Raw genomic sequence first — 21,349 nt, forward strand, 5'->3', positions numbered from 1 at the left:
CAGATCAATGTCACACGGCTGTAAAATTTGGTCAGAAAACAGAAATAGGTTTCAAACTGTTTCAGATGCTTTTAGGTTTTCTATGACGCATTTTGTATGCAACACAAATCTGCCAAAGGTCAATTGCTCTCCTCAAGTTTGCACAAGACAGTGCTGCTAAGAACTAAACTAGAGATTACAGACCTACATGATGAGTAAGCATAACTAATGGCAGCTTCCCATGGAGTTCAGTCACAGAACTGTCAGTGTAAAAACAGTTTTTTTAAAAATGAGGTTTTAAAAAAATGAACATATTAAAAGTAAATATACATAACCTTTATTTTTTAAAATGCATTGCAAAATAGTGAATACATTCTCAAAAGCAAGAAATCATTGCAAAGTGATTCATCTGAGCAGAGTGAATGGACACATCAACTTTCATTATTTAGTCATATACACAGCTGAAGACTTCTGTTTCCACGACTGTGTATTATTTTCTAAAGAAATTTCCATCAAAAATGTGATAATTGCTACATGTTCATTCATTATGTCACAAACAGTTCCAATGTGGAAACTGTCGTCAGAATTGCATCGTCATCAGCTGCAACATTCTGTCCCAAGACTGGCAGAAATGTCACAAAATCATCACATTTAACACAAGCGTTCATCAAATTAGTGTTCAAATGACTATTCACTAAGTACTCCTGTATATTTGTGTCAATGTGTCTGCTGCCATTGTGACTGCACACTCGTACCAACTTTTTGAATAAGGGTGGGTGTCTTTGCCCGCCAGTGGGTGGCTACCATAAACTGGACACTGCCATGTCATATACCACTGGAGTCAGCAGACAATGCTCTTTCACGTTCACCAAGGGAAGCACATGGTGTTTTGCAAGTGGTTCGAGCTACATCATTTCAAAGTTGACAAATAGTTTGCATCACCTTTTATTGTGCTTTAGAACTGTTACAGTTCATAAAAAAATACACAGGCATGTCCGCAAATCTTCACTGATTTAATTCAATAAGTAGATATCAATATCCATATGAAAGTTTGTGAACGTGAGCACAAATACCAACCCATCAAAACGCGTTACACATCGTGCAGATGCCAATTGTCGTGCCATGCATCATGCATCCTTACAAAATACACGTTATTCTCCCCGTCACACAAAACACAGAAATACTTTGAACACATGCCGAAAAGTTTTTTTTCATTGGGATTTAAATGACTTCATTATAGATGTCAGCAACTGATGAAACCACTTCTCCCTTGAAACTAAACCTAACCCTCACACTTGTAATCACTGGTTACAGCAAGTGGAAAAGTCACTACAATGGTCAACAGAGGCACGAGATATGAGATATGACAGATGGAAAACTATAAACATTTTTGGATAATCATAAATGTAAAATCTTCTATCAAGAACTAAACGTGTCATTAGAGAAACTGTACATAATTTTGTATTTCTGAAAAAAATACCATAAAATCCAGTTAATGTCAGAAGAAGAACTATAGCGATCTACTGATGCATTGTTGACCCAATATACTTGATAAAGGTTAGAGTAATATAGGGTCTATGCTAGAGGTATTTGGTAGGAGGCTGGGTACCTGCCAGTGACAAAGTGATACAGCTGCCGTTCAATGTCACCCAGAAGAGCGCTGGCACCAATACGAAACAGCTGAGGTTGAGTCCAGTCATCTCCAAGTTCTTCCTTCATAAGCATCAACCATGTGCATGCATCTTTAGCTGTGCGAATACCTCCTGCTGGCTTGAATCCCACCTAGTCAGTAGGTAAACCACAATAAGCTGATAATTAGAAACATATGCTTGTTAAAACTCATCACAAAAGGTCTACAATGATCCAAGATAAGCTGTTTTATATTTTCAAGACACAATTACTAGCAGTAAATTCTCAGGCCCAATACAAATGCGCAAGATTTGGCCAAGTTTGTCCAAGCTTGGCCGAATCTTGTGTGTTTGCTGGGTAATAATAATCCTTAAATACATTTAAACTACTAAAGGTATTCAGAAGTAATGATGTCAAACATTACTTCAATATACAGAGGAATATAGACAAGATGAACTCGAGGATATCAGCAAAGAATACAGTCAGGAGAGGTATTTGAGGTACTTTTGGTCTTATGGTGCCAATCAAACATTTTCCACTCTCCTAAACATTCCGACATCCCTAAACTGATGAAAATGTATAAGTATAATAGTAACAATAATAAACAAGTCTACTGTAGGTAATAGAACTAGAACCTTATGCCTTGTCCTCTCGTAGTAATCCCGTATGGCTCTAACCATAACCAGGGCCACAGGAAAGGTTGCGTTGACACCTTCCTTACCTGTAGAAGTCTTGATAAAGTCAGCCCCTGTCAAAAATAAGAGCTTTTGTAGAAAAATACTAATATCTAAGTCTGATCATTCCTTATTTATCCATGTCAATAAGTGGGAAACTGAGCAGAGCAAGTCTTAAAACTGGTCTGCATATTTCTGTGACTGTCACATGGTCAAATACATTACATCAAGCATTAATGAATAACACAGAAGGAAACCCTTGATCCATTCAGTGCTTATTTTGCCATAAATGTTCTTCCTTTCACAACTACATTGAGGCTCAAACATTTAAAACAAAATTATTTGTAAGGCCCTTGACTGCAACTGAAAAATACAAGTGATCCAAAATCATTTTAGCACCCAAACACAAAAATTAAAAATGTTAAACTTCTTTCTTTGCATTGAATCAGATGTTGCCACTTAAAAAACATTTTTTTAAATCTTTTATTGACTGCAATACTTTACTATTTTACATCAGGGGAAACATCTTTCACTCAGCACACTCTTTCAATACAAAGAGAAGAGTAGAGCAGAGGAAGGAAATATCAGGATTGGGAAAGAGAAAGAGACAAAGAGGACATCACACCTTTTACTGTTTCGATTCATAGTAATCATTCAATGTGGGGCTTTAACTATTCATAGTAGAAATTCAATGTGTTGTTCAGCATATGGCTTTTACTGTTGGTATTCACAGAAGTAATTCAGTGTATAGATCAGTGTATGGCTTCTACTGTTTGTGTTCATGGCAATAGTTCAATGTAAAACTTCTGCCATGGTGGCAGCAACAGTTGAAACCCTACTCACACCAAGCATATTGGGAATCACACATAATATGATGATCAGCAGGGCATACTTGGCTACATAAGTGACTCATGCCACAAGCACACTGTGCTGACGAGAGCACCCCCAACACACTTTCCCCTGGGGTACAGAGGGTGATTGCATACCTGCCATCATACAGACCATGCTGGCTTTGTACACGTTGACCAGTGAGCCCAACTCACCAGTGGCAAGAATTGTTTTCATGTGTGCCTCTCCACATGCCTTGCGCATGTGCTGCACCTCATCATAAACACCTGTCACAGATGCGGGGATTCAACTAATGTATTTAACTCTTATCACAAAAGGTGTGATATCAAATAATGTTCAAAGGTATTCACATTCATATATCTACATTTCTCTAGAATTACTTCTAAGCATTTCAATTCTTTTCATGAAATCCTGACCCTATAGTAGCACCCTAACAACCTCTAGGTGAGAAATTGTCAAGCACTCCATCCCCAAACTTCCGACGTATCGACTGGACTGAGTACACCACAGCACCTCACAGTGGAGAAAGTAAGCAGATCAGAAACCACACACTAGGAAGGAAGACAACAAAGAGGCGAGGATCAAGAGGATGGATAAGAAACAGTGCAGCAGACAGGCTGTTGGCATCTGCTATCACTACCTTCACCCATGCCCACTCCATTGAAAATAAAATGACAGAACTCACCACACTGGTGAAATAGGACCATAACTATTAATGTACCAGCACAATTTATGTCACAGACAACTAAGTAAAAACAAACTGTTGTACAGCAAACAACTAACATTGTGTCATATGAAATACTGTGTTGTTTCGGCTATTTTACCTGCTGCATGAATTTGATAATAAAGACATCACTGCAAAGATATCAGCCAGCTACAATAAGGCCTTGCATAGATCAGACTGTCTTTATTCTGCATGGTAGACATCCACATCATGATAGCATCAATGACAGCAGCAAAGACCAGGCTGGACAGGATCTGGAGCAGCAACACCATCAGTACAAGCTGTACAAGTCCCTTGACATTGCCATCCTGCTGTAGAGACATCAGATGTGAACTCTGCTTGGTGACTCAGAGAAGAGAATTCTAGCATTTGAGAACAAGTGCCTGAGGAGGCTATGAATATCATATATGAAAATAAAACCAATGACTTTTGCCACCAGGAACCCCTTTTTTGACAGTAAAGTGGTGGAAGTTAGTCTGGTTTGACCATGTGACCCAGCACAACACTTCTAAGCCCATTCTTCGGAGTACTTTGGAGGGATGGTGTCGACACCAAGGTGGACAGACGAAGAACTGGCTTGCAAATATAGAGATGTGGACATTGACACCAGGGTGGACAGAGGAAGAACTTGCAAACGTAAAGATATGAACTGGTTATTTATACAGAACATGCTCATCACTCAAGACAGGCCTAAGTGGCCATCCTGCTCACTGCATCTATCTTGGTGTTTTCCAGATGACCAGTGCATGTGGATTAGCATAACCATGCAGATAAAGACATATGTGAGCTTTCTCAGCAAAAAGCAGTGACCACAACATCTTATCTTCACTGCTGATTTTGATCTTCCCAATGTTACTGACTGAAAGGTGATGCTTAACAGTAGGATACATATACTTACTCAGGTTTAGTTATTCCCATGCCTAGAAATTCTTTCTTACATTTCTCCTTTTATCCACCTCTACCTTCTCATGGTGTCATACCAACCTATCTCCCCATGTCACATCTACCCTCATGGTGTCATACCAACCTATCTCCCCATGTCACATCTACCCTCATGGTGTCATACCAACCTATCTCCCCATGTCACATCTACCCTCTTGGTAAGTGTCACACCAACCTATCTCCCCACATCAATCTACCTTCTCATGGTAAGTGTCACACCATCCTATCTCCCCACATCACATCTACCTTCTCATGGTATGTGTCATACCAACCGACCTCCTCGTAATAATGTATCACATCTACCTCCTTAAGACATGCATCCGATTTACCTTGTGGCATAAATTGCCAAAATTGCCTGTTTCCATTTTTAGTTGAAGTTTCATCTTGTTTTCGTATTTTCATTTGTGCATGCATCTCATAGATTTGTAACCCTGGTACAAAAATATTGCTGTTTTACTAGCGGTCATCACCTTTCCAGTCTCCTCCTAGTGCTAGAGTCCTGTTGATTACAATGTCCACCTCTGAGGCGCCATCCTGAACAGCTCTTCGAATTTCCTCAAGGCGGGTTTCTAGTGGTGTCTGGCCCGTAGGAAAGCCAGTTGCAACTATGAAGTTGTAGAATAAGAAACACACCAAGTGAGGAATGTGATAAGTAAAATATGAGATAAGCGATTGCTTGTCAATCTGGAGAAAAAGTCAATACAGCGTGTCAATGTCAGTCACACAAATACAGATGATCCAATGATGATATACTACAGTTAAGTCAATATAGATATACCAACAATGATATACTAGAGTCCAAATCTTAGTTCCCATGGTGTCTGTGTCATGCAGTTTCTCACATGTGCTTTGAATCTTGAATGACAGCTGCATGTTAACATGCCAATAATGACAAAAATAATGATAGTTTTATAGCTCCTCTCGTGTATTTTATTCCACTGGTACCTTTTGACTCACACACCTGATGCAATTGGAATTTTGGCATGGAAGTTTTCCATTGATTTCCAGCAGTCAGCAACACGGTTTGGGTAAACACAAACTGCAGCAGTAGTCACACCTGCATGAGACAGGAGTGACATCTATACAACACACTCAGAACTTCAGGGATTGTGTTGGTGGTAAACACAAACTGCAGCAGTAGTCATACCTGCACAACACAAGAGTGACATCTACACAACAACACACTCAGAACTTCAGGGATTTCTGCTCAACCAGAGATGTGGTTACACATTATCTCTCATCTAACATTGGTTGTCATTAATGTCATGCCTTGTAACAAAGTTGCCTGACATTTGTTGCTGTGTCACACCTGCTAGTGTGGTGAGGTCAATGCACGTCACAGTAAGACATGTGCACATGGCTACGTGTATTTACTTGTACATCCGCATCTATGTGATTAAATCACAAGGATGAAATGAAGTATCGGCACGCGCACATTACAATATGATGATTAAAAACAGGCTGTCAGCAGCAGACCCACATCACACTCTATCTTTTCTATATTGCTGTCAAGTCCACAGAGTATATATTTGTATAAACTTTAGGTAAAACAAAGTCATATTTGTATATACTATAGGTAAAATAAAAACTGAGTGTGATCTATGCACACATAGGGAGAACTGGATTGACAGCCAATGCCGGGACATAGCGGATGTGATCTCCCCAGCGATAAGCGCAGGTCAAAGGACGACTGACTGATGCACACATAACACTGACACACACCTGCTGTAGTGTGATCTATGCATATATAACACCAACACACACAACAGCACCTGCTGAGGCCATATCCATGGTCTTGAGGAGTTCAGGTCTGATGGGATGTAATGCCTTGTAACAAAGTCGCCTGACATTTGTTGCTGTGTCATCACCTGCCAGTGTGGTGAGGTCAATGCACGTCACAGCTCGTAACTGCCATGCTGCCTTTAACCCCAAAAACCCCAAATGCAGTTGTCAAACCTGATTTTATAGTATCGTGCGTTAATAAATTTGAAGTGAAAGTTGAAAAAGACTGACCAACAGGTTTTTTCCTGCATACTTCAATGCATTTTTATAACATTTCTCTTACATAAAATGTGATGCTTTTTAAAAATATTTCTACTGCTCATGATGATGAGTAGGATTTTGTTGACCAGTGAAATAAAACATGAATGGGGTTGGTGATAATTTTGGTAAAAGAAAGCACTAGATGCTATTTTAATAAGGTGACCAGACGTTTTGGGGGCGAAAGCGGGACACGTGCCGATGATGGTGTCGTCACCGTCAAAGAACGGCGAAAAAAGTGATTTTTAAAGACAACTGGGACATTTGATGGACTTGCTAGAAAGCCAGAAAGCGGGACATTGGGCGTCCCGCCCGATGAGCAGGCGGGACAAGATGTCAAAAGAGGGACTGTCCCGCCTAAAGCGGGACGTCTGGTCACCTTAATTTTAATGAACTGGACATTAGGAAAAAATTATGCTGAAAGCATACAACTCGGCTGGCCTACAGTTCTCATCTGAAAGGCTCTTATAGACTGTTGGGTGAATTCTCTACAGCTGAACAGTCACCTCTTAAATACTTGACACCAGTTTCAATACCAATGTAATGCCAGCCACACCTCCTTCTCATTTCACAATTACAATACTTGTTCAACTTCCTCACCATGCTGCACTCAGCCGACTCAAATATTCTCATCTCTCTTTCCTTAGACAATGCTTTTATTATCATGATAGGGTTAGCTTCACCTTACTTGCCATTCTTTTTTCACAGCTCTGCGGGATGCGATTGTTTCTGCTCGTCTGTTGACAGCTGGCAGGTTGATGTAGACATTCTGTATCCAAGTCTCATCTGCCAGAAGGAAGCAACACGTGGCAACATGAAATGCCTTAGTCAGGTTTATGCTCTGCACGAGCTGGATTATTCATGTTCATATTTGCTGCCATCATCAGACACTTAATAACAAGAGTTCTTCCTTCTCACACTTTCTCTCAAACTCCAAAAGAATAACAAATGTGTGATGCAATCAATAGCTCACATCACCACAAAAGTTAATATGGCTGGGAGAAATTTGGGTGTCCCCAATCATGAATAAATAATCAATGACAAGTGGGCAGGAGGGATTTACATTTTATGCTGAACCATCAACTAAGGCTGTATCAGGGCAAAGCAGTTAACCCTCTAAAGAATAATCTGTGACGTTTTAAGAACTGCTGTCCATTCCATTCTGTATATGCCATCTGGGGGAATGCGGAATTTGTTTTATGCTGAGACAGCAACTATAAGGCTATGTCATGGAAGACCAGCAGTTTCTGCTAGTGGGTGTCATATACAGCACATCAGTATGTCCAGGGTAGAATGAGAACCCATTACACACGGCACTGAGCAGGCGACACTGCACTGAACTGATTCGCCGTTTCAACCAACCCGCCCATCTATATGGTCGCTACCAAATACCACAGTACAATATACAGTCACCCAGATACGTTTTTGGAAGACTCACAGTTACCAGTGTGTTTGCTATCAACATGAACACGCCTTTACTCCTGAGATACCCGACTTCAAGACAGTGGTCTCACTCACAACAAAATACACTTAACCTCCTCCCTCCTTTCCCTGTCTTTTACTCTCCTCTTCAAATCCTGTGTCTCTGGATTACTCTCAGATTACGCCCATAAAAACTAGAAGTACACCGGGGTTAGGGTTGTGCAGGTATAGTTTGTAGATTGATGAGAGAAAGTGAACGTATCGTGGGTGCATTACCGTAGTCCACCCCAGGATTTCTCGCCGCCATGTTTCGTCGGCAGGTCAAAGTTCAACTTGCAGAACCTCAACGAAACAAAAGTTTTTAATTATTCTCAATCTGTAGTGTCCAACTAGTTTTAAAATATACTTTAAATATTATTGAAATATCTATGTGAGATTCTTTTATTTTCTTTTAATCCTTTAAAGATTTGCATTTTTGAAAATATGCTTGGTTCGCATTTGGATCGTGACGGTGGCGCCAGGTACAAGTGTAGAGCGACGACTACAACATTAGACGACACAAACACACAAACAAACACACAAACACCTTGTTTACACATTATGTCAGTCTCGGCATCACAATGGAAGACACCGACGGATATCATGCGTCTCCGTCGATCAAAGCAGAAGTCGTCGCTGAGCGCCCGGCGGCGATGGCCGAAGGAGGAGGACAAAGACTCGCACTCCACCTCGTCACAGCCTCTCCACAAACGCAGGAATCCTTTCAGATGTGACTCTCCGTCCAAAAGACTCTGTGCACATCTGGACAATAAAGAAAACTCACCAGTTCCTGCCAGTGCTTCTGACGATGAAGATATTGTCTGCTCAGACTCTGAATCAGAACATTCGCAACATAAGCTAGTTCTGGCTCTGAGCTCCGTGGATCAGGTAACAACAAGCGAGAGCTTAGTAATGATTATAGCAAGGCTGCATGTACACTGTATGCTCCTTAAAATGTCAAAGAGTCGAAAAAAGGAAACACTCAACAAGAAATGCTTCTATTAGTGATAAAACAGAGAGTGGTATTTTGCCTTTGTAACAGTTTTCATTGTTTTAAAGGAACAGAACCAAAAGCTCAACACCTTTAGGCTAAACTGATAACAGCATTAGATGTTATCAACTCTCGTGATCTTAGCCATGCATTAGACTTTTAACAATATGATTGAAACCTTTATTTTGAATTTACTTTGGTTACAGAACTTTCACAGTGGTTCAAGAAAGCGTTTACAGGTAGTCAAGAAAGAACATTGTGCTCAGACTGAGAGTGGAAAATTAAGTCTTCTTCTGGCAGAAGTCACATCTCAAGATCATGTTGTTCAGACTGATGGGTTTCACAAAGAGGTGGACAGCCTTGAGCATATGGTATGAATTATTTTCAAAGCAGTACTGTTAAGCTTTAAAAGTAACATCCCATGCTGAGTTTTCACACCAATATTTTCATTTACTGAAAATTTTCAATGAGACATTATTTCTCTACTGGAATGAATGTTTGCAGCAGAGACTTTCTGGTGGTGACAATCTTTCAACATATTTTGTTTCTCTGTCTTTAACTGAAAAGAAAAAGACACGGTAAACATGATGTTATAATTTTTAAAAGTATTTTTATATCTTTTAGTTCCTTGGCACCTGAGCTGTCTTTTATTATGGACAATCATTGGAAGTCTTTAGAGTTCAGGGAATTATTATGACAGTTGGTGAAATTTTTGAATAGCTGCTGCATGGTTATAGGGAATACTGAAATATTTCATTTTTTTTTTTTTAGACTAGAGTGTTCAAGATGTGTTAATTTCTGTTTAGGATTTATCGTTTTATTTTATTTGTTTGCAGACCAAAGGTTTGGTTCCTGTGGACTGGAGCATTAAGACCAAAGTAAGAATTTTAATAGAAAATGCAACCATCCCTATCAGTATTCCTAGCAGCTTTGTTGAGGCCAAGTCTCACATGGACTTTGTCTGTAATGCACCATTGGTAAGTCATAATACAGCTGTATGACAAATCAGAAATGTATGCTCACAGTAGATTGGCAACACACCCATGATATAAATTTATTATGCTCTAGTGGGAAACTTGCATGATAATGTAACTTTGTATCATGAATCTGTACTCTAAGGCACTGATTTAACATGCCTGATTCTTGCAGTTACTTGAGATTTTTAGTTGTTTTTCTGTTTATACAAGTCTCTATACATTTCTGTGCATCACAGACATAGTTTTAAGTAGAAGAAATATGTCTGCCTATAAATTCTTAAAAATATTCCCTTATTACACTCTTGTGTATAATAACTTTTAGAACCTTAAAAGACAATGACGCGTCTTTTTGTCTTTACTTGTGGAATCTAGTCACACTTTTTATCTTTAGGTAAATGTTAAATTTTAAGATATTTCACACCTTTTGTCTCAATTTTCTAGGAATCTGTGGATGGCGAAAGAGTTGTAAATTTTAAAAGCATATTGTAATTACTTTATTTCCTAGGCCTGGTGGACACTCTAAACCATGTCTATAATTGCTTTGTATCCTAGGACTCTGTAGGTGCTGAGGGATTGGTGAACAATTTAAAGCGTGTCTGTAATTACTGGGTTCACCCCAGCCTTCCATGGTTTGCCAGTTTTCCACGCATTTCACAAGATCTTAAGAACAGGTGAGAATGAGCAGAAAATATGTGCAGTATCTTGTACATAGTAATACAAGCAACAGTTTACAGTTTCTTATGCATGGAGCCAACAGTACTGTTTTTTGTTCCTGGGCTGACAGTATTGTTTCTCACTCTGAGGGCTGACAGTGCTGTTTCTCACTCCTGAAGCTGGTAGCACGGTCACACTAGTAGACTAGCAGTCACCTAAAGTCTTTATCAAGTAGAAGTTCTGATTGTGCCAAATTCAAACTAGCGACGAGTACCTGGCCTCAGGCTCAGCACAGCTATTGTTATTTCAGGAATGGCTTAGTGAGGCAGTTGCTGAAATCTGTTAAGTGTTATTTACTAAATTTTAAGTGAAATTGTGTTTAAAACATGGAAGACAATGAAGTTTAATTGTTGTGTGTGCTTTAGTTGTTTTTTTTTAAATAATGGCATGCGGTGGAATTGTTGAAATATCAGGAATACTAAATGAGTTCAAATACCAGCCAGCTTTTTCTTTTATTTAAACAGAAAACATGTGGCAGTGGATGCTGGACACAGTGAGCTGATGCAAAAGGCATTACATGAAGACTGGTGAGGCTTGGTTGTGGACTGCATTGAATAAAATGTCTGGCACCTGGAGGCCACTGAATAGATTGTACCTTTATTAAAGACAAGCTTGTAATCAGTATAGTGGAAATAACATATATTTGCACAAATTCAGTGAAGTTACAATTTGTTCAGCAAAACACATAGTGGAATATGTAATTGCAGATCTTAAGGGATGTTTAACACCACCCTGCTAACATGTAGTGGAGAGAGTATGCTTTTGCATATCTTCAGTAATGTGTCCCACTGATATTTAAACGTACACTTATTTGAGAAACATTTTTAATGTGCATTCATGAAATCTGTTCACCATAAGCTTTAGTTAGGTTTTCATTTCTGTTGTCTCAGGATGGAGAGTTTTACTGCAGTTTTCCAACAGCTCAAGACAGGCCTGTGCCCATACTTTTATGTCTGTGGCCATCTGTTCACTGCCTTGTTCAGGGCAGCTGGTGTTGGAGGGCACCCTTGTATCACAGCTTGCCTTACACCAACCACACGTGGATTTCGGGAGGCACTCAGACGTGAAGGTCAGCTTTGGTTAATTTTTGTGGAATATTGACCAGTTTAATATGTTCTCGCTTGCCTTGTGTCATTATATATATATAGGTAACTAATGTTATTTGTGTTTTTGCAGGTGTAGATTTTAGCATGCCAAACTTGACCTCTCTCAAACAGTTTGCTGACAAAAGCAAGAAACTGAGTGAATACAAGGCTAATTTACAAGCCAGTCCAGAAACACCTGAGGTGGAGAGCTGCATGTATGTACTATAAAGGTTTTAGAGAATAATCTATTATCCTTAAAAGTGTATATGTTAATCATTGAACATAAGGATTAATTTTGTTATACAATGTTTTGTTGAAATTCAGTGCTGCTAATACTGTCCAGATGTAAACAGTTAACACACATTTGAAAAGAAAGTGAAAGTGCTGTGAGTGTGGTGTAGAGAGCAGTGGCAGCTAATAATAGGAGCATGCTGTAAATCAGGGGTGGGCAAAGCTTTCTTTTAGGAGACCAGTCTAAAATTTCTTATAAACGGCAGGCTGGTAAAATACCAAAATCCCCACACCAAGTGACTACACAACAAACCAAGTGATAATGGAATGGACAGCTAATGAGTACATAATGGCGCTCGCTTACTGAATTTATTGTGTAAAGTGAAGCTGTTTGAATTCGCTCATAATAAAACTTGAAAACCAGCCTTTCCTTTGAAAGCAGCCGCCCCCCAATGTTCTCTAACTGCATCAGACGTGTGAGCCGTGTTATTTGTTATCTTTGTACTTTGTGTTAGAATGTTACAGTCCATTATAGCATTGATAGCAATACATGTTAAACCACAATCGTATAGCAACATGCATTAAACCACTGATAACAAAAGTAGGCAGTGACAACTATGATATTGTCACTGTTGTTCATTTTTGCCCATTGGTGTGTGTGTGTTATCCAGTCAGCCTTCAACTGAAAGCAATGAGGGATCAACAGTAGAAGACAATCAGGTGGACATAACATCTACAGATGAAGGGGCACAACTTTGGTTGGAAGACTTAGGTGTTGACAGAAAGAGTTTTCCTAGTCTTGACCCAAGCAAGGTCAGAATGTATCCTTTGTTGGTAAGCCACACTAAGGCTGAAATTCTTTAGGAATTAGCTATGTTGTCAGCATCTTTGGTAGCACAACTTTCCATAGCTGGCATAGCATTTGTCTAGACCAGTGGTTCTCAAAGTGTGGTCTGCGGACCACAAGTAGTCCGCGTTCATAGGGCAGGTGGTCCGTGGCTGACAGTCGTCATAAGTCAGCAAAGTGATGTTTACAGTGATGCATTCCTCACATTAACATTTTAATTACAAATAGCGAGGTAGTTTTATGTCAACTTATTACTATACTACTGTCACAAAAGAACATTTTGTTTTGAATTGTAATGAAACAAATGCGGCAATTTAAATTTGAAATTCATAGTATGGACTGATTTTTAGGCCTTGGTGGTCCGCCATATTTTTTTCTTAAGTAAAGTGGTCCGCGGTCCGAAATACTTTGAGAACCACTGGTCTAGACTGCTTCTGGTAACAACAGTGACATTCTGTAGCATTTGTCTGGATTGCTTCTTTGGTAACTGACAGCATTGACATCAGACAGTTGTGTTGCGAGGGTTTTTGTCATTTGGCTTACATTGTATATGGCTTTACTTTACTTGATCTTGTAGGATAGGCCATGTTTTTCTCACAATTCTCCACAGTCTAACATCTTTAAGTGTCATGTCACTCACCCTGTTCTTGGTCCTGTGAAGTGTGACATGATGTGTCATATCATACACCGTGCTTTAAGCTGGGGCAAAGGAGGGCCCGTGCCTGAGGGGATCCCATGAAAGGAGATTCTGTGGTACAGTATATGGCCTACACTCGCAGCTAAAGGCCCTGCATATGATATTCACCCAGGGCCCCACAGGACCCCCAGATTCTTAATTCCAGTTCTGGTCATATACAGCGTTAGGTTTTTTTCCTAAATCACTGAAGTAAAGAGCATGTTTGAGCCATCGAAGCAAAGAGTATTTTAATCCAGATTTCAGGTTACTGTAACCAAAATAACAACAAAATTACACTTTCCTGATTTTGTTTTCACCCACCCAACCAAAAAGTTTTATTATTTAAAAGAAATGTTTGCCACACTGGCCATTCCTTGACAAGTTAACAGGCAGCGGGAAGGCTACCAGCAGGTGGACCTGCGTGCACAATCCTTGATGCTTTGCCAGGGACCTCAGGTACAAGCATTTTTCAATTTCCTTATTAACTGTCGCAGCTGCACTGCTTTGACAGGCCCGCAGGCTGGCATTCCTCCCACCATCTTGTCCCCAACATCCTTCAGTGGGGCCACTGTGCACAGTAACAAGGTGAGTACAGTTCAGCGTTAACTTTGTGTGACACTTCCATGTGCAGCTGCACCAAATAAATGCATGTGTCAGTGTTGCTGTCTTAGAATGCATGAGATGTATTTTATGTCAAGAGTCAGAGGCATTTGTTGTCTTTTTCGTTTCGTATGTAAATGTCATGACCTCCCCAGTCCCACAGAGGTATACACATTACAAGTAATCATATTAATGCTAGGGTAAAAGTGTCAATGCTTACAGTCCAAGCTATCTAAACTCTAAGAATTTTAGAAGACTTTTATGACTGTACGAATTTTTTGTTTCTTGCTGCAAAAGACTCTTCACACTTACAAATCTTGTCCATCTTGCTTGTTGCTGCAAACAGTTTTAAATGGCAACATGTCCACTCATGTATGTGCATATGGTCTCTTAAACACGGGCACACACAAATGTGTACTCTCTTTCTTTCTTTCTCATGCACATGAGGATGTGTACAACCTTTTTCTCTCTGTCTCACACACACACATATACACACATACACACACTTATTTCACCTTCCTCTGCCTCAATGTGGAGATGATCGAGATTGTGCATATGTGTAATTTGTATATTTGCTACCTGTTTAAAACTATTGAACTGGTTTGAACTCTTAAGTACATCTTTCCCACACAGATTCGTCATTCTGTTGCCAAAATGTCCACTGGCTCTCGCAGTCAGGACACCCATGTGCTGGACATTGGTGGTCCGCTTCTGCCTCATCATCTGCTCAACATCACAGCCCTGACCCCTGTGGCCATCGGGGGGTCAGCTATCATTTCCCACAGTACCCATAATCCTACAGTTCCCTTTAACATGAATGCTGTGACTGAAAGTGATGTCGCATTACCCATGCCAGATGACAGACTTCTTCAACATTGGATGTGCACTTTACACAGCTCAGTTCGCCATAAGTTGTTGGAAGTAACCTCCCTTTCATGCAAAACAGCTGTGCGAGAAGTGAAATGCGATCCCCAAGGGTTTAAATGGACTACCTAGTTCTTAAATATATTATTTAGAGTTGATCGTTTCAAAAACGTGGTTTTAGACTTCTCCTTCACCAGCTCATTCTACAAGCAGTCATGTGGTGTGCCTAGAATGGGTTGTGTCATTAGCATCTGTTGTATAATAAACCGAACATATAAAGATTTACAACCATTGATGGACTAAAAATGTTAAGTATTGATTTATTTTATTAATTTGATGTTTTAGCGATTAATTGGTTGAAACCCTTCATCCATTTTATGGTTTTTATTTTCAGTAGAGTTTTATGCACAGCAGTGTGACCAGAGAGCTTAGATATAGAGAGGGTGCACTCGCGACCGGCGGGAAAGCTCGTCGGTTAGAGTTATCTTTCGTAATGGGGTGCTACGAAACAACATGGCACAAGGCGATCGTTTGAGGCAAGGTGGGCAAATTTTTCTGCAATTAACTGTCAGATTGCCAGATTTAAATCAACCTCAAAAGAAAAACGTTTCCACAATTTCCCAAAGGACGAAGAGAGATAAGCTACGAATTTATTCTCAAATTACGATCTATAAGTGTACTGTAGTTGAGAGCAGCTAGTCTACTACAACGCGTGTTGCTCTTTTACTATGATTATTAAAAGGACTTTACTGATTATACTGTGAAACTGTGTGATGAATTCTCACTTATCTGATTAGAAACCTATTTAAATTTGTTATAGTATTTTCATTTCAGGCATTCGTCTCTGGGGTGAGGTGTTATAAAAATGTTTGTTATTAATATATTGAAAAAATTATTACAACAGGTCCAAAATAATGATGAACTTTATGAGAAGGAAAGATTTTGACCATCTTACACCATCTGATGTGTATAGAAAAGGATACTATCTCTGCTCGGATCATTTCGAGGAAAGTCAGTACAACTGTGCAACCCCCCAAAAAAGTCTTAAGAGGCTGTTAAGATATTAGAGTATGCCTATTGTAAAAATATTGACCAGTTAATTCCTGGGAAAAAAGTTAAATCTCAGTTGATTAAACTTCTGTGGGAAGAGCTAAAAAGAATTGACCTCTGTTGTCCACTTGGTGCGTGTGATCTGAAAGGAAGTGTGATTAATCTATTTATCAATGTTTGCCTTCATTTTTCTCTTAAAGATAGCTCTGTGTCTTCTTTGAAAAAGGAACAAAAAGAAATCGAAAAATGTTGAAGTTACATCCTTTGTAGCTTTTAAGCTAAAGTAATTTAAAATTGTTTTAGAACAGTGTGGAAGAAAATGTTATAAATCTTTATTTAAAGTACATGTGTGAATGACACCTTTTGAGTATCTGCTTGCTGTATATTTCATAGTAAGCATAGCTGTTATCTTTAAATTGTCAACCAATGTTCTTACAAAAGGGATATGAATGTATATAAATATATACATTATTATTAATAGTAGTATTATGATTTGTTATTAATTATGATTATTATGATTTGTGTGAGAATTTATTGCTCATGCTTGTATGTAAACAGAAATCTATATGTCTCAGTATGTGAGCAAGCCTTCTGAATGTGGCTTGTTTATATTTATGTGTAAGTCTGTTTTTTCCCATATTCATAAATTCTCATAAATTAGATTTTTATGGATTTTAAATAAATGCAAATTTGTGCTCATGGATGTGCTGTTTGAATTTATAAAAGTTATCCTTTTAAATATAGTCAGCTGTCATACTTGTATTAAAACTCTCCCAAACTACCCTCATCTAAGCAATTCTCATCAATAAAAGACACAAAAATCTGTTCTTAGATAAAGGTCATTTGATATCGCAAACACCTAGACATTTACTCCAAAGATAAACACTGCTAGCGACGACTTTGTTTAGTAGTGGTTGATAGTAGCAACTGCGGCGTAGCATCTTTTTTCAAAGGGACGCAACTCCGTCTCTACTTTTCTTAACAAGTAAGGATAAAGAAGGAGTGCACCCTCTCTATATTTAAGCTCTCTGGTGTGACCCTGAAATGTGCACTGCTGTCATGTATACATAAATATGAGTTGGCTGATTATTTCTGTGTGTCAGCTTGAAATGCATGTGATAATATTTTTGTTGTATCAGAGTGCACACCTTTACCATTGACTAGAATGTACACAAAATTTGTTTTGTGAAGTGTTTGTTGCTAACATAAAAAATCAGAATGCACTATAAATAAAGCTGAGTATAATGATGATTCTGTGTGTTTTTCATAAAAAATTATGCTAAATAGATTTGTTTTTCACATCTGCCCTCAGCGATTTGTTTTTCAAAGCCTCCTGCTGATACCTAAATGGCTTTTGTTGAAACCTTGGTTACACGCTTGACGATTGCGCAAAGCCCGACATGCTGTATATCATTGGAATTGGCTTATGTCATGAAAGAGAGTAAGAAAGAAGAAAAGAGTGGGGGAATGACAGTATTCCACAGTTGGCTTTGCTTGGTGGGGTGGGTAGTGGTGTCAGAGGCAAGCTGATCCTAACTCTTCACCCTGTGGGAGTGCTGAACATCTGAACCTGCTTTTCTCAAAATGTCCAACCTAGTGCTTGCACACTTCAAACCTGTATAACTTAATTTTAGGACAAGAAGGACAAATCTGGTATCAAAAGAAAGCTCAAATCCTGTTGATTTGAATTAGATATTAAACTAATCTCAATTTCCCAGTTAGGATTCATTTGGTGGCTTGTCACAACTGTTCTGATGTTACATTGTGCACCTGTTCTGTGCTACTTGTGTGAATGTTTTTCTTTGCCTGTAACCTTCCAGCTTGAACTCTTTTATGCTAAGTAATTATTGCTGTTGTTTTGAGAGAATGTGTACTTTTGAACAAAATAGTCTGATGCTGCATGCTTTACACGATACACTTTAACTGTTCAATTATCCTGGGAAACACTATGCACTGGAGTGAATTATAAAAAACGAATGGTTTGTAATTAATATTTTTCTTGCACACACAGGTAGAGGAAAAATATACTTGGAACCAGGACTGGCTGGGTTTGATTGACATATACTTTATCAAATAAAATTTATTTCTGAATCTCAAATCAAAAAAATAAAGACTGGCTGGATTTTGCTGACATATACTGCATAGAAATATTTATGTCTATAACTAAATATGAAAAAATGAAGTAGGGGGAGAGAATACGATGCTATATAGTGGAGGCTGGATGTTGAGATGTACAGCAGATGTAGATGAGAGAATATGATATATAGTGGAGGCTGGACTTTGAGATGTGCAGTAGATGTAGGTGAGAGAATATGATATATAGTGGAGGCTGGACTTTGAGATGTGCAGCAGATGTAGATGAGAGAATATGATGTTATATAGTGGACGTTGATATGTACAGTAGATGTAGATGTTGTACAGTACACAGACACTGAGATGTCAAAAGAGACTTTCAGCTACAAGTTTCTGATAGTAAACAGAAGGATTGGTAGACTAGGAGGTACAGTAGAAACAGAGGTGCAGCATTGCCGATATAATACATAGATATATACATACCATGGGAAGTAACTGCTCAAGAAACAGTAGAACAGAGTTAGCTTCCCTGCACCAGAAGTCCAGAGATGTGGACAACATTAAAACGAGAAATTTCCTGAGAGAGGGATCAAAGGAACACAAGTTGTGGACTGTGTTATCCTGGTCTTACCTGTTGTACATGTCTTCCTAAAGTCGAAGGAGTCTTAACAGTAATAAAGTGGATTTAGACAGCGCTTTATCCCACCAGAACAGGTTAGGTCAAAGCGCTTTACAAAGAAAAAAATGTAAGTGTAAACATCATAAAACTTATGGTATCAAAACAAAGAGATCATTGTGTTCTCATGTTGAGAAAAATGTCATCAGAATAGACAATGTGACTGTGATTGTAGTTGGAGTAGTATCAGTGGTGACGGACCAATAGACAATAGTCATGGTGGTGGTCGTGGTAGTGGAAGCAACATTATAGTTGACATAAGACAATTGTGATATATGTGTACATCTATATTATGTATAACAAATTTTCTGGATGGATTTACCTGACATGCTGTATGAAAATATCTTCTTCTGGAACTAAATACAAACAAAAGAGGGAAAATAAGATGTCACATAGTAGAGACTGGATGTTGTACAGTAGACGTAAAAAAAGGAAAACAGTCTGACATTAATTAAAACATGTCCATAGATAATTATGTACAAAAAGACATTTTATACATTCAAATCGGTGCCATTGCTAGCAGTTATGTCATCTTCTCATCGTAAGAATGTGACAGAACTCTCTCTCATCAAACTCGGAAGAGAAGTAGCTTCACTAGCTCCCAGTGGAGTAGGAAGATGCTGGGCTTGGGATGTGAATGGGGTGGGTAACAAACTGCATTCTGACAGTCAATGTGCAGGCAGCTAGCCCTGTCAACAGATGTCACATGCAGGCAGCTAGCTCTGTCAACAGATGTCACATGCAGGCAGCTAGCCCTGTCAACAGATGTCACATGCAGGCAGCTAGCCCTGTCAACAGATGTCACATGCAGGCAGCTAGCCCTGTCAATAGATGTCACATGCAGGCAGCTAGCCCTGTCAACAGATGCCGCATGCAGAGAAAGAACAGCTCGGTGCTGTTTTAAATTGTCTAAACCCGTCTTAACAGCAACTACCCTACTTATCACAATCTGCTTCCAGACAGAACTCAGTGTGTTAATAGGCAAACAAGAGACTTTCTGATGAAACCACGAAGAATGGTTTCAATGGTTGGCCTCTAGCAAACCTATATCGCCAGAGTAGACATGAGTACGAAATCTCAGGAGTTCTGATCACAGTATGTATTACAAAATTACTTTTGCTGTTCTTCCATGAGAACCACCATTTTTACATTATGCTGACAGTTTAACATGAGTGAAAGCGATTTTACTTTAAAATTCCTGAAATTGTGCTGACGACGCTATAAAACTGTTGTAACGAAACAGACTTAAGTCCGAGCAACCACGAACTTGAATTACTGGACTCCTTGCAGACGATTGTTTTTTCAGTTGACTACTAAAACGAGGCTGGTGTGTACAAAGCTTCCGGTTTAGCCACAGTCATTGTTTAGGCTCGCCGAGACAGACAGCTGTCCACCTGTACTTGTCTGTGATACAATCGAGGATGTGACGTACAACAAGAGCTGTGGACACCGTGGCCTTCACCTTCACTATAGTGACGACAAGTGCTGCTGGTGGAAAACAGTTTTGGCAGGATGGTGAGCAGGCGATCTGTCTTCGTCACCTGTGTCACTGTTACCTGTGTCACCTATGTCTTTGTCACTTGCATCACACATGTTGTTGTCACCTGCGTCACCTTTGTCATTGTCACCTGTGTCACCAATGATATTGTCACCTCTCTCGATGAGGAGGTCGTGCTGGAGAGATCTGTTATCAGGCCTGGCCTGAAAAACGGTGAACCTGATGTCTCCAGTGTCCCGTCTGGCGTTTCCAGTGCCCGGTCTCGTGTCTCCAGTGCTTTGTCCGGGGTCGTTAGCGGACGGAAGGTCAGGGAGGGCAAAGTAGAGCTTTTCCCAGAACCAGGGGTCGCTTACTCGCAGGTAAGTACGGGTCTTCAGCACCACCTGTTGGCGAGAGACACGTACCGGGCTTAGTGTCAGGTGATTATAGACAGAGAGAGAGAGAGGGCAGAAGGACTGGACTGGACTGACTGACCCACCGACCTTGAGATCAGAATCGAGGCGGTGCGCAGGAAGCTCCGTCAGCAAAATGGCGACCAGACGGTGAGTGTCCTTCTGCAGGACATGGTGGAGGGCCGTGCGGAACTCGAAGAGACACCATTCGCTGTCCAGAAAGTTCTCCGACAGAATCAGCAGCGTGCGCTTGCTGGCCTCGATGCTTTCTGACAGGCAGACAAAAGGTCAGAGTTCACTCACTAAAACGGCTTTGTCGTGCAACAGCAGCTAAGAGGTTCCCATACAGGGGTCAGGGGTCACACCTACAAAAGTGT

General features: G+C 39.7%; 3 protein-coding genes across 4 annotated transcripts in view; 1 reads left to right on the forward strand and 2 right to left on the reverse strand.

The window, feature by feature from the left end:
• Nucleotides 1-293: 293 nt before the first annotated feature.
• Nucleotides 294-8,607, reverse strand: LOC112566645 (deoxyribose-phosphate aldolase-like). 2 transcript variants are annotated; one of them, XM_025242925.1, is made up of 8 exons: nucleotides 8,536-8,607; nucleotides 7,526-7,623; nucleotides 6,570-6,717; nucleotides 5,759-5,854; nucleotides 5,268-5,402; nucleotides 3,269-3,397; nucleotides 2,244-2,356; nucleotides 294-1,761 (listed from the first exon to the last, which is right to left on the reverse strand). In XM_025242925.1, the coding sequence occupies exons 1-8, from the start codon at nucleotides 8,564-8,566 to the stop codon at nucleotides 1,555-1,557; spliced, it is 957 nt and encodes a 318-aa protein (XP_025098710.1). In that variant the 5' UTR covers nucleotides 8,567-8,607; the 3' UTR covers nucleotides 294-1,554. The 2 variants fall into 2 exon arrangements, with proteins under 2 accessions (XP_025098710.1, XP_025098711.1); XM_025242926.1 differs by having other exon boundaries at nucleotides 7,521-7,623; nucleotides 8,536-8,586.
• A 127-nt stretch (nucleotides 8,608-8,734) lies between these two features.
• LOC112567369 (protein downstream neighbor of son homolog) lies at nucleotides 8,735-16,127 on the forward strand. Its single transcript, XM_025244066.1, has 10 exons — nucleotides 8,735-9,186; nucleotides 9,496-9,660; nucleotides 10,126-10,266; nucleotides 10,819-10,937; nucleotides 11,445-11,507; nucleotides 11,871-12,049; nucleotides 12,157-12,280; nucleotides 12,968-13,117; nucleotides 14,209-14,404; nucleotides 15,053-16,127. Exons 1-10 carry the CDS (start codon nucleotides 8,743-8,745, stop codon nucleotides 15,413-15,415), a joined length of 1,944 nt encoding a protein of 647 aa, XP_025099851.1. The 5' UTR covers nucleotides 8,735-8,742; the 3' UTR covers nucleotides 15,416-16,127.
• Nucleotides 16,128-18,374: 2,247 nt separating this feature from the next.
• The window catches only part of LOC112565931, a 37,067-nt gene continuing 34,092 nt past the window's right edge, over nucleotides 18,375-21,349 (reverse strand). Inside the window, exons 8-9 of the mRNA XM_025241830.1 lie at nucleotides 21,063-21,241; nucleotides 18,375-20,963 (exon numbers count right to left, since the gene is read on the reverse strand). Coding sequence (XP_025097615.1) covers nucleotides 20,550-20,963; nucleotides 21,063-21,241 — 593 coding nt within the window. The 3' untranslated portion in view covers nucleotides 18,375-20,549. The remainder of the gene's footprint in view (nucleotides 20,964-21,062; nucleotides 21,242-21,349) is intronic.

This window comes from Pomacea canaliculata, linkage group LG6 (assembly GCF_003073045.1).
Source record: "Pomacea canaliculata isolate SZHN2017 linkage group LG6, ASM307304v1, whole genome shotgun sequence".
In the NCBI taxonomy this organism is placed as follows: Eukaryota; Metazoa; Mollusca; class Gastropoda; order Architaenioglossa; family Ampullariidae; genus Pomacea; species Pomacea canaliculata.

What these genes read in the sequence shown, in the direction of transcription:
- LOC112567369 (XM_025244066.1), top strand. Translation starts at nt 8,743, where the DNA reads ATGCTTGGTTCGCATTTGGATCGTGACGGTGGCGCCAGGTACAAGTGT. An exon ending in GACCCAAGCAAGGTCAGAAT is followed by an intron (nt 13,118 to 14,208) that starts GTATCCTTTGTT and finishes ACAAGTTAACAG; the next exon opens with GCAGCGGGAAGGCTACCAGC. An exon ending in CCACTGTGCACAGTAACAAG is followed by an intron (nt 14,405 to 15,052) that starts GTGAGTACAGTT and finishes TTTCCCACACAG; the next exon opens with ATTCGTCATTCTGTTGCCAA.
- LOC112566645 (XM_025242925.1), bottom strand. Translation starts at nt 8,566, where the DNA reads ATGGCGGCGAGAAATCCTGGGGTGGACTACG. An exon ending in CTGTGAAAAAAGAATGGCAA is followed by an intron (nt 6,718 to 7,525) that starts GTAAGGTGAAGC and finishes TTGGGGTTAAAG; the next exon opens with GCAGCATGGCAGTTACGAGC. An exon ending in CATGGATATGGCCTCAGCAG is followed by an intron (nt 5,855 to 6,569) that starts GTGCTGTTGTGT and finishes TGTCTCATGCAG; the next exon opens with GTGTGACTACTGCTGCAGTT.